The following is an 11,665-nucleotide window of genomic DNA, read 5'->3' on the forward strand; positions in this document are numbered from 1 at the left end:
ATCGGGTTGGGTTGGACCAGGTTATCCGTTTTGACAGCTCTACAAACAGGGGATGGAATCCCAATTTTTCAATAAATTTTAATAATGTGATTTATTTTTGTGATAAGATAAATGTATAAAACAATTAACTAGTGGAAAAAATCGTGTTTTCTTAATTAATTAATTTATCTTATTTAATTTGACCGTACTAAAATATTCAATTAAATTTTTAATTAAAAAGGTATTAATGTAACATTTTTTATCAGTTAAAATTAAAGTAATTAATTTTATAAATTTATATTTATTATAAATTAAAATTAAGAATATTTGTTTGTTAAGAATTCTATCTTTTAGTGCTCCATTTGTTACATTTTTAAAATCGAGAAATTTTAAAATACAGAGAAACGCTAACAATAAAAATTTAATTAAGAAAATATTTATTGTTATTTTTCTTCTCTTCCCTGATCTCAAGTGATAGATCGTGAGAGTGCTTTGGTGTCTTCAACTTCAGCGTTTAACAGTTGAAATAGGAAAAAGAAAAACAGTGTGTTTTGGTGTTTCTGAGAAAACGAAGGTTTAGATCAGCTCTCAAATTCTGCCATGGCCTCCACCAGATCACTCATTCTTTTTCTATTAATTCAATTATGCTTCTCAGTTCTACCCCTCTCATTCGCCCAATCTCCTGCCACGGGGTATCAATTCCCTATTCCCTAAACCCTAATTTCACTTTGCTTTCTGCTTTCTATTAACCCTTATTTTAACGAATCTATCTCCAGGTCCACCGAAGGTTACACTATTTATGGTCGAGTGAAGATCCCCAGTACGTTCTTACTTTTACTTCGTTTTTTTTATTAATTATTATATTTTAAATCCCGATTATTGTTTACTGGGGCAGTTCTTTAAATTTTTTATGAATAAAAAAGTGTTGAACTTCGATCTGTGAATGAAGCTTGTGCTTGATGTGATGACTAAGGCTAAGTTAACAAGTTAACACACGATAGGATCCTATAGGTTGTGCTGCGTCATAGAGATTAATTTTGAATAGTGGTTGGGACTGTAGTGGTACTTGGTTGATCACTCAGTTCATCCTGTTCACATGAATTTACCTGCATTACATTGCTCAAAATTTACCTGGTTTAAAATTATTGCCTGGTTATTTTATTCTTCCGTTTTCTCCAACTCTTTTTTGCTTGCACGTACTGATTTTTAATTTTTTTTAATAGAACTTGTGCATTCACAGATAAATACACCTCTTTTTACTTGACAACAATATTGTCGTGTTAGGATGTGAAATTTCATGTGCCATGACTATAAAACACCAAACCTTAATGAAGAATATGGATGGGTTTAAAAGTTGTTGGTTGCTCTCATCAGTTACTTTGATGAACTACATCCGGACAATTGAAATAGGAAGATGGAATTCTGAACTGTTTACTGTGTGTTGTCATTGAAAAAGTATGTCCCGTGGCGTTTAGATAAGCCAGATTTAGCCAGGATTTAGGGAAGCTGATGGTTTAGTTACCAGGCGATTGATAATTGAAATGGGAAAATTTGATAGTTTATATCCTTGATGCATTCATTCTATTTGTTGCATATCTATCTTCTGACTGTATATAGGTTTGCTATAGCCTACAAGTTCTGTTGAATAGTGATATTTCTAAATATTTATGACAGGTGTGGGAACAAAAGAATATATTCTTCCAGGAAAAATTTCAAACGTCAAAGTCATACTCAATGGTGGTCAAAGAGTTACTTTTCTGAGGCCAGATGGATATTTCTCATTGTATCCTTTTGATTTACAACTTAATTTCCACTTCTGCTTAATTTGCATGATGGATGTTTTTGGGATATTAAACCCTATTAAATTCTATCTCTCCTTATCTTCTTGTTCTTGATTTTATGAAGTTATTGTAGTTAATGCTGGCAAATCATGTTAAGAGATGATCTAATTCCTTAATGTGTATGCTTTAAGCCACAATGTTCCTGCAGGGACACATCTAATTGAAGTAGCTGCAATAGGTTATTTCTTTTCTCCGGTGAATACTCAACCTGAAAATTACATCTCAATTCTTTTCCCCAAATATATATATTTTTTTTCAATGTATGCTCATTTCTCAAATTTTTATGTTTATTAAAAAAGGTACGAGTTGATGTAAGTGCTAGACACCATGGCAAAATTCAGGCGGCACTGACAGAGAATAGGAGGGGACTTAGTGAGTTTGTCTTAGAGCCATTAAGGGATGAACAATATTACGAGGTTGGTTTTGACTGCAAATTCCCTGTTTGTGTTTGCCTGTTCCCCTTCCCATTCCTTCAATTTATGACCTAAATGTCTGCATGTTGTTATCTTGTCTTGCTACAGGTTAGGGAGCCATTCTCTATTATGTCCGTTGTGAAAAGTCCAATGGGTCTGATGGTTGGATTTATGCTAATTGTTGTCTTCCTCATGCCCAAATTGATGGAGAACATGGGTATGTTTTTAATAACTTATCTGCTAACTTTTTTGAATTTGAGTCTCTTTTTTGCATATATGGATGTACTTGCTTTGTATGGGTGAAATGTTTTATTTCCTTCTGGAGAAGTTTGGGACTAATCCTATCTCATACCCGATATCATTGTTGCTTGGCAACGTCAAAATATAAAAATCAAGTTGAAATATCTGAAGTTCCTTCTATCTTTTTATCTATCTCCCTGTCTTCGTTCTTGAAGAAAATTTTTCTCCCCTAATTTTCTTGTATTACTGAGTCATAACTGAATACTTTGCAACCTTCCACCGCCATGCTATTTTATGTGATCATTGTGTACATATTAAAAGGTTTCAGCTATGAGTTATGCTTCTCTCTTTTTGGGCTTCTACTAATTTGTTCTTGCATGATTATCAAACTTGATGAGTTTCTCAGGAAAAAACTTGTTAACTAATCATTAACTCCATTTTGGTCAAAACCCAGATGAAGTGGGGGAAATCTCGAAAATCTTGTTCAGCTTTACTTTTTGATGTTGTGAATTGCTTTACTTGTTTCACAGGCAATGTGCCGAATGGTAGTTTTTTCTTGTTAGTTATATGAACCTAAAAAGTAGGATATTGTGCTACTTTTTGCATAAATTATGCTGATGGCCTCATTGTATTTCTGTGGAAACAGATCCAGAAGAAATGAGGCGTGCACAAGAAGAAATGAGAAATCAAGGAGTTCCATCGTTAGCAAGCTTGTTACCTGGTGCCGCAAGAAGCAACTAGGTATATATGAGTAATGGAAAACTGGTGAGCAAGTTGGTTGCCTCAAGCACGAGCTGAAGAAATATGACTTCTGATTATTGGAGAATTTTCTCATGAGAAATTGGTACTGAGAAATCTTTCGATTATTTATGTTGTGGATTAGCTAAAATTTGAAATTTCTAATAGTGGTTTATACGTTTGACTTGAACGCTCAGGAGTAGGGTTCTGCGTTGCTCTTCCCATTTTCTTGTCAATGTTGATATTAGTAATATTTAGCTCTTTTGGTTTACTTGTAGAAGCCCTTAATTTCCACTTTTGGTCGTTTTTCTTGAAAAAAATGATTTATAATCTGTTTTGGTGTGTTGCTCTAGTTAATTTTCTTCTTTAATGCATGTTTTTGCCTTCTATTTTTGTTATTCCTTTTGCAATTTGATTTTAAAATATTGGGTTTTGATAGTTATGAGGAGACTATGAACAATTGGGTTCATATTAAGATTGATAGGATTTAAGATTCTAGATAAAATAGGCTTAATAATTGAAACGCAAGAGTTGATTTAGGACATATAGAGAAATTAAATTATTTTAACAATTATTCTTATACCAAAAGAGTCTTATACCGTTTATAATTTATATAACAATTTTTTTTTTATTTCACCCAGACGTTTGTCGAGGATGAACTATAATAGAGCTAACTGTTTGATACCAAAAGTCCATCAATCATTTCTCAATGTATTTAATTGTGATTGATGATAATTATATTAATCTTGAGCAGGACTAGCATAATGATAAAAAATCTTGTAAAAATTAACTTCGTGATAAAATATTTTAAAAATGATTAAAATGGTGATAAAATAATTTAAAATGCTAGATAAGATTGAATAAATGTTGTCAAAATATATAAAACATTACCTTTACCAAATCGTGAGTAAATTTTATCAATTTAATTATTAAATTGAAATTTCTAATAAAATAGATTGATCCTAATATGCTCACACAAATTTAAAATAGTTGATATTTTATCTCCACACTTCATTTCAATTTCTGATGTGACATATTATTTAAGGTAATAAAATGAAAATAAATAGTTATTTATTTTGTTTCATATATATATATATATATATATATAAATAAGTAGGTAATTATGATTGAAATATTACTAAGTGGGAACTATTAGATGTCAGACATTAGTTCTTTCCGTTCACCGATTTTTTTTTATTATTAAGAATGAAATAAAGAGAACAAAAAGTAAGGTGACTATTGGTAGGGTTTTTCTTTTGTTCATAGTCGAAAATCAATCCTGATAATTATAGTTCTTGTAAACAATTTAAATTTATTTGGTCAGTAAAAAATATTTAGAAAAATTTCAGAACTAGAAAAGGGATATGTTATTTTGATAAAAAAATCTTTAATTTGTTACTATTTAAATTTAATAAAAGTATTATGGTATTTTTCCAATAAAATTCGAACTCTTTTTTCAAAAAAGAAAAGTTAGTTTATCATCTCTTGTATAAGAATGTTATTGTGAAAAACTTAAAAAAAAAACTTATTTCCTAAAAATAATATTTTAAAAAAAAACTAAACCAACCAACGTGTAAAATACACTTTTTTTTTTATTTTCAGATTTTCGAAAAATTACCAAGCATCTCTCCCTTAAGAGATGAAAGGAATAGAAAACATAAAAATTAGAATAATATTGTTTTTAATTATTTCTAAATTTACAATATATACAAATTATTTAATTTTTAAGCAATACTTTAAATCAATTTTTATACTAAATCAAGGTTAAAATAAGAAGAAATTTCCAATAAAGAAGAAAGAAAGAAAAAGTTTTGTGAGTGCTGTAAGTTTTTAAAACTTAAACTTTTCCTTCTAAGTACATACCCTGTTGGCTATACGTATAAAGCAATAAACGATAACCTTAAAGCTGTTCGTCCGAGTGAACTCGGTAACTACAAGCTGATTGTTGATAACTCATATCAGAGAGAGACCAAAAGAGAAGCTGCAAAAATGGGTACTGTCTCTCTTCTTAAGTGCTACAGACCCTTATTCTCTACGCTTTTTCCTCGCTCCCCTCCATCAACACCCCACGCAGCCATCTTCAGGAGGAAGAACCCGCGGTCCTTCTGCGCCTGCTCGTCTCCGCCGTTGACGGCTGAGAAGGATTGCGGCAAATCCGACGCCGAGGGTTTCACCCTGAAGAAAACTGCGCCGGAGGTATGGCTGCACAACACCATGAGTAAAACAAAACAACTCTTCAAACCCAAAGTGGAATCCAAAGTGGGAATGTACGTGTGTGGCGTCACCGCCTACGATCTCAGCCATATTGGACATGCACGCGTGTATATCAATTTCGACCTTCTTTACAGGTTTCTCTCTTCTCTTCGTACACGCTTAATTCAATCGTACCCTCCTTTTCGATTTGGCACTAATTGGTTTTCTCTGCTTGACAATTAGGCAGATACTTTAAGCATCTGGGATTTGAAGTCTGTTATGTTCGCAATTTTACTGACGTTGATGACAAGGTCAGTGAGTGAGTGTCTGTTTCCTGTTTTCTGTGCCTCCTTGCCATTTTCTCATTAAAAAAAAACAATTTTTTTGGTTCTTTGTTGTCTCATATGTCTAATATCTTCATAATACACAAGTTGGCATCCTTAAGGCAATTTTATTCGTTAATTAGTGACGCGTCTTTCAGCTTATTGCTTGGCTCCTGTTTTAATAGCTTTAGGGTCTGTGCCTTTGTTTTCATTAGGTTAAGGTGTTTAGCTTTTCGCTTGTTCAAAATATTAATAACTAGCAGATAAAGAAGTGACGAAAATCTTCGAGATGATATTTTTGCAACTAAGCCTGAATTTGCTCTTAGTAGAGGGGATGGTAATGAGGTGGGTCGGGAATTTGTCGTGGGTTTGAACTAGGTCTTGTTTGGTCAACTTCTTTTTATAATTACTTATAGGAAAAGTAAATAAGAGGGTATAATGAATTGGATTTCTCTCAAAAGTTAAAATCAACTTATGTATCTTAGCTGTTGGAGAAGTTAAATGGGATAGCTTGTACAAAAGTTAAGTACGAAATGATTTTAACTCATGAGAGAATCTCCATTTATTTTACTTTTTTCATTTTCTTGTCATAAAAACACTTATACAGAAGTTTATCCAAACAAAACCTTTTACGCGACTCGTGGCCATTCACTTGTTAGTTGTTACCCTAAAAACAGTAGTTCTTAATCGTTTAGAGTTTAGACCTTAAGAATTTGTAGACAAGTTTTGAGTCTGATTATATCCATTTGTTAAAAATGCAAAGTACCCACTGTTTTTTAATTGCTATTACAGGATCTTAGTCTGCACTTTTCAATATGTAGATAATTGCTAGAGCGAAAGAGTTAGGACAAGATCCAATCAGTTTGAGCCGGCACTATTGTGAAGAATTCTGTCGAGACATGATAACTCTTAATTGTCTGCCTCCCTCTGTGGAACCAAAGGTCTCGGGGCACATGCCCCAAATCATTGATATGATTGAGAAGGTACTGATACTCTCCATTTACTGTGGCATTAAAATGCACAATAGAAGATATACAAATTTTAGACTGTTTATTTATATTCCATTTCTACACAACCTTAGATACGTTATTGGTAGATGGAATGCTTCTCTTCATAGCTTATTAGAAAACTCTATTTTGTTTTCTGGTTAATAAATACAATGTTGATTTGCTTCGTTATTGATCCGTTAACATGCTTGTTGACAGATTCTTAATAACGGGTATGCCTACATTGTTGATGGGGATGTATACTTTAATGTAGAAAAATTTCCAGAATATGGGAAATTATCCAGTCGAGATCTAGAAGATAACCGAGCTGGTGAAAGGGTTGCAGTTGACTTAAGGAAGAAAAACCCTGCTGATTTTGCTCTGTGGAAGGTATGATATATCAGTGACAATTGACAAATATTGATAACATTATCTGTTAAATATGTTGATATCTTACATATTACAAATCAATGATTATTAAATTCTTGCAATCTTAATTTAGTTTGGAACTTATTGTGAATTTCCAATGCTATGTTGCAGTCTTCAAAGCCTGGGGAGCCATTTTGGGAAAGTCCCTGGGGTCCTGGAAGACCTGGGTGGCATATTGAATGCAGTGCCATGAGTGCAGCTTATCTTGGTTACTCTTTTGACATCCACGGTGGAGGAATTGATCTTGTGTTTCCTCACCATGAGAATGAAATTGCTCAGAGTTGTGCTGCTTGCAAGAAAAGTGATATAAGCGTATGGATGCACAATGGTTTTGTTACAATTGATTCTGTGAAGATGTCAAAATCTTTGGGAAATTTTTTCACAATACGTCAGGTGACTCATCCCTGATGGTTTAAATTTATCCTACTTAAGTATATTGTCTTTTTTATTAGACAAGAACTATTTAGTCTATGATGAAGGACCTACAATTTTTATTTGTTGATGGTTACCATTCAAAGGGTTGTATTTTGATGCCATAAATATTGTTTAATCAGGTTATAGACATTTACCATCCACTGGCTTTGAGATATTTTTTGATGAGTGCTCATTATCGATCTCCTGTTAACTACTCAAATATACAACTTGAAAGTGCTTCAGACCGTATCTTTTATATATATGAGGTATTACTATGCATTTTCCCCTGGGTGTTCTTAAATAGGCTTGCTTCTTTAATGTGTCAGCATGTATGTTATGTGGACTATCTTGATTGTTTTGTGTGTTTGCAGACATTACACGAATGCAAAAGCTTCTTGAATCAGTATGATCAGACAACCAGAAAAGATTCCATCCCACCAGATACATTGAATATTATTGATAAGTTCCATGATGTTTTTCTGACCTCAATGTCGGATGATCTTCACACGCCAGTTGTATTGGCTGGAATGTCTGATCCCTTAAAATCAATAAATGATTTGTTGCATACCCGTAAGGTATGGGATTTTCTCGTTTATAGCTGAAGTTATTATGTAATTATGGTTTAATATTGGTTTTAAATGAACTCAAGGTTTGGAAATGAACAACTATAGCATTATTTCATCTTATTGTTGGTGTGCAATTTTGGTTTTTTAGGTTAATGTCAGTCGATCAACCTCTGGTTTTGGTCATACTTGTATCTAACAATCAATCTTGCTTCAAGCAAACCTATATTTCAAGTTGTTTACTTGCTAAGTGTTACATGATGCCAATAACCTAATATTTGCGAAGGATCAGTAAAAGGGTTTTGTGCATATCTCTTCATGGTTTTCCATCTCTATAGATGTGGTCTTTAATTGTGTTGTTTCATAGTTTCTGTGCTAGAAATGCATCTTCGAAATATCTTGGGGATGGTATTTTTTACAGCTTGGCACATGTGCAAATAAATTATATGAATTAAATACCGTTTATAACATTCCAAGTTCATAATCAAGCAGGGGGAAAAACAACAATTTCGAATAGAGTCACTTACAGCTTTAGAGAAGAGCATCGGGGATGTCCTTACTGTTTTAGGACTAATGCCTGCAAGTTACTATGAGGTACGAATACATTTTGCTTTCTGTCACTGTTTTCTATTGTTTTTTTTGGCACGTGAGGTATTATATCATACCCACCCATCAAATTTTTTGGGAGAAAAAATCACTAATTTATGTGTAATTAACATAAATTCAATTGAGTAGAAGTTTTTTATTCCTTTACCGGTTGGGGTGTAATTGTTATTTTTGAACTCTTCTAACAATCTTTTTTACGGGGTATATTATTTCTGATCAATTGATTGAACCCTTTCATTTATTTTTTTCTAAATCTTTAACTCCCATTCAATTCTGGAATAGTGTTTAAATGGAGATTTTTATGGACATTCTTTTGTGGTAACCCCTGCAATTATTGGCCATCGGATTCAATATTGAGATTAATCCGACAATCAATAATACATCCACCCAGTCTGAAACTGCTATAACAATGGACTGCTACAAATTCTCCGTAATGATTCTGTATATTTTTATGAAACATTTGTTGGGTTTTATATAGATACCTACAGTGAGCTTGCATAAACCCAGAGGTAAGTCTAATGGTATGACATATGAATAGGTTTGAGATTTTGTTTCTCTGGTATCTGTTTGCGTAACATAATTCATATTATTCTGCCAAATGTTCAATAACTATTTTTACATGCTGCAGGTTTTGCAGCAGCTTAAGGAAAAAGCTTTAAAGCGTGCAAACTTGACAGAAGAGAAAGTGTTGGAGAAAATAGAAGAACGGGCTGCTGCTAGAATAGAAAAGGACTATGCTAAATCAGATGCAATTAGGAAGGATTTGGCTATTCTTGGTATTACTCTTATGGACAGTCCAGATGGCACAAGTTGGAGGCCTACCATTCCTCTTCCACTTCAAGAGCTTCTTTAGTCCAGACAGCTACCTTCACTTCTTCAACATATCCAAATCAAAACTCATAAATGTATATGGAATTTAATTGTAAGGGATGCCACTGCTGTATCAAGTTATCAACTGCCACTACGGTAAAGCCTCCCCTTCTGAATTCTTATGTTGTCTTGGTGACCAATATTGAATTAATTATTTTCTTATTTGTCGGGCTTTAACCCTTAGAATATTCTTGATTCATAGTTGCAACACTTTCATATTAATATTGAAATACCTTTGGCTTTAGAAAGCCTTCTTTTGTGGTAATTTTTCGGTTGTTTTTATTTTTTTCTTTTCATTCTTGATCTTTGTTTATGCTAATAATGAAATGGATCCCTAGATCACAAGAAAACCCTTGCATATATATATTTGGTGTGGATGAACGTGGGCCATTCAAAATTAACTACTGTGGCATTTTTGGAAGGACGGTAAAATAAAAAAGCAATAAATATAGATAATGATGCATTTGTATTCTTTAATTAAAGAGAGAAAAGAAAATGTCTTTGGAAAATGAAAGCTTTAAAAAATAAATCTTCTATCCAAATTTTTATTTATTCTCTTCATTATAAAGTGTATTCTGATAAGCAATGCCACAGACGAGTGAAATAGGAGCATAATTTTTAAAACAATAGGTGTTTTGTATATATATATTGGAAACAATTTATTCATAAAACGAATTTAGAAGAATCTGTTTTGCAAGGTAGTATGAAATTTGTTTTACCGGAAAGGATTTTACTTTCCAAATGTAAATATAATTGTTTCAAAGTTTTTAGAATAAATAATATATGATTAAGATAGTATAATTTTTTTATAACACTAATGAATGATAAGTTTATGATTTTTATAATATTTAAAAAATATATATTAAAGATTTTGTCTGTTGGATTGACAAAATTTAACTTTCTATTATGTGATTAACATGCAGAACTTGGTGGTATTTTCGGTACTTTAAATTTTAAAAAGTTACTGAATATTTTTTTTAAGTAATAAAATTATATAAAGTTAATATTAAATTAACATGAAAGGTATGCAAATGTAAATAAGATGGACAAGAAGAAGAAAAAAATTGATCGAGAACGGTTTATCCATTAACTTTATATAAAGCAAGATTGAAGAAACAAAAATGTTCATCACAAAAAGGATATGCCAGAAATCAAGGATACACCAGAAATCAAGGATACGTTTTAACCTAAGCAATTGTTGAGACTTTTTTTTTTAAAATAAAATATGTTATATTAATTTTCTATAAAGTAAAACTATCATATAAATTTTTTGATATAATTTATTTAAATTTATAAGTTAATTTTAATTTTTACAAAATAATTTTTATTATTTATTAAAATATTTAATAGATAGACATAAAAGTACACATCTCAAAAGAAAAATACACATAGAGATGACAAAAATAGTAAAGAGATAAAATTTCTGGTTAATCCCTTATTATTAGTGAATAATGAATATTTTCATATCCGCTCATTATTAGTGAATAATGAGTATTTTCATATCCGCACTTATAAATCAGTCTGAAGATATCATATTACCCACATTTGTGAATAATTATATACAAAAATTAAAATAAAAAATAATTTATATTTTATTAAATTAAAACTAATTAAAATTAAAATTAATTTATATTTTATTATGTTAAATTTAGTTAAAATTAAATTTTAATTTATATTATATTTCATATTTATTTTATAATTTATTTATATTTTATTTTAAAAATTTAAAAAAATATATTTTTAAAGGGTTAAATAAATTTTTGATTCTGCGATTTTGTTTTTTTTTCTTCTCTGTGATTATTTTGTGTTTTATAAATAAAGGTGTTAGTTTCTTTTTTTCTGATGTGCTAAAAGCAGTGAGCTAGGTATAAGCCAATTCAAATTTTATTTATAATTATAATTAAAATTAACAGAGAAAAACATTAAATATTTAAGACCCAAACAGAATCCCTCTTCTTCTTCCTTCATTATTGGGAAACTTTCCCTGTTCCTTTTTAATATTCTCCATCATGAAACCTTTAACTTCATAAACCTGAGCCTTCACCTCCTTCAACTTAGTCCCGCAGCAAG

The 11,665-nt window shown here is 31.3% G+C and overlaps 2 protein-coding genes across 5 annotated transcripts; both read left to right on the top strand.

Annotated features, from left to right (window-relative positions):
* Nucleotides 1-430: 430 nt before the first annotated feature.
* Nucleotides 431-3,543, top strand: LOC108330606 (ER membrane protein complex subunit 7 homolog). The gene is made up of 7 exons (XM_017565100.2): nucleotides 431-671; nucleotides 756-799; nucleotides 1,654-1,762; nucleotides 1,952-2,015; nucleotides 2,120-2,236; nucleotides 2,342-2,450; nucleotides 3,120-3,543. The coding sequence occupies exons 1-7, from the start codon at nucleotides 580-582 to the stop codon at nucleotides 3,212-3,214; spliced, it is 630 nt and encodes a 209-aa protein (XP_017420589.1). The 5' UTR covers nucleotides 431-579; the 3' UTR covers nucleotides 3,215-3,543.
* Nucleotides 3,544-5,096: 1,553 nt separating this feature from the next.
* LOC108332212 (cysteine--tRNA ligase, chloroplastic/mitochondrial) lies at nucleotides 5,097-9,836 on the top strand. Of its 4 annotated transcripts, none has more exons than XM_052875990.1 (9): nucleotides 5,097-5,559; nucleotides 5,652-5,715; nucleotides 6,549-6,710; nucleotides 6,933-7,103; nucleotides 7,254-7,535; nucleotides 7,697-7,822; nucleotides 7,928-8,131; nucleotides 8,609-8,713; nucleotides 9,354-9,836. In XM_052875990.1, the coding sequence occupies exons 1-9, from the start codon at nucleotides 5,201-5,203 to the stop codon at nucleotides 9,576-9,578; spliced, it is 1,698 nt and encodes a 565-aa protein (XP_052731950.1). In that variant the 5' UTR covers nucleotides 5,097-5,200; the 3' UTR covers nucleotides 9,579-9,836. The 4 variants fall into 4 exon arrangements, with proteins under 4 accessions (XP_052731950.1, XP_017422893.1, XP_052731949.1 ...); XM_017567404.2 differs by having other exon boundaries at nucleotides 5,109-5,559; nucleotides 8,612-8,713; XM_052875989.1 differs by having other exon boundaries at nucleotides 5,139-5,559; nucleotides 5,648-5,715.
* Nucleotides 9,837-11,665: the final 1,829 nt, after the last annotated feature.

This window comes from Vigna angularis, chromosome 4 (assembly GCF_016808095.1).
Source record: "Vigna angularis cultivar LongXiaoDou No.4 chromosome 4, ASM1680809v1, whole genome shotgun sequence".
Classification (NCBI taxonomy): Eukaryota; Viridiplantae; Streptophyta; class Magnoliopsida; order Fabales; family Fabaceae; genus Vigna; species Vigna angularis.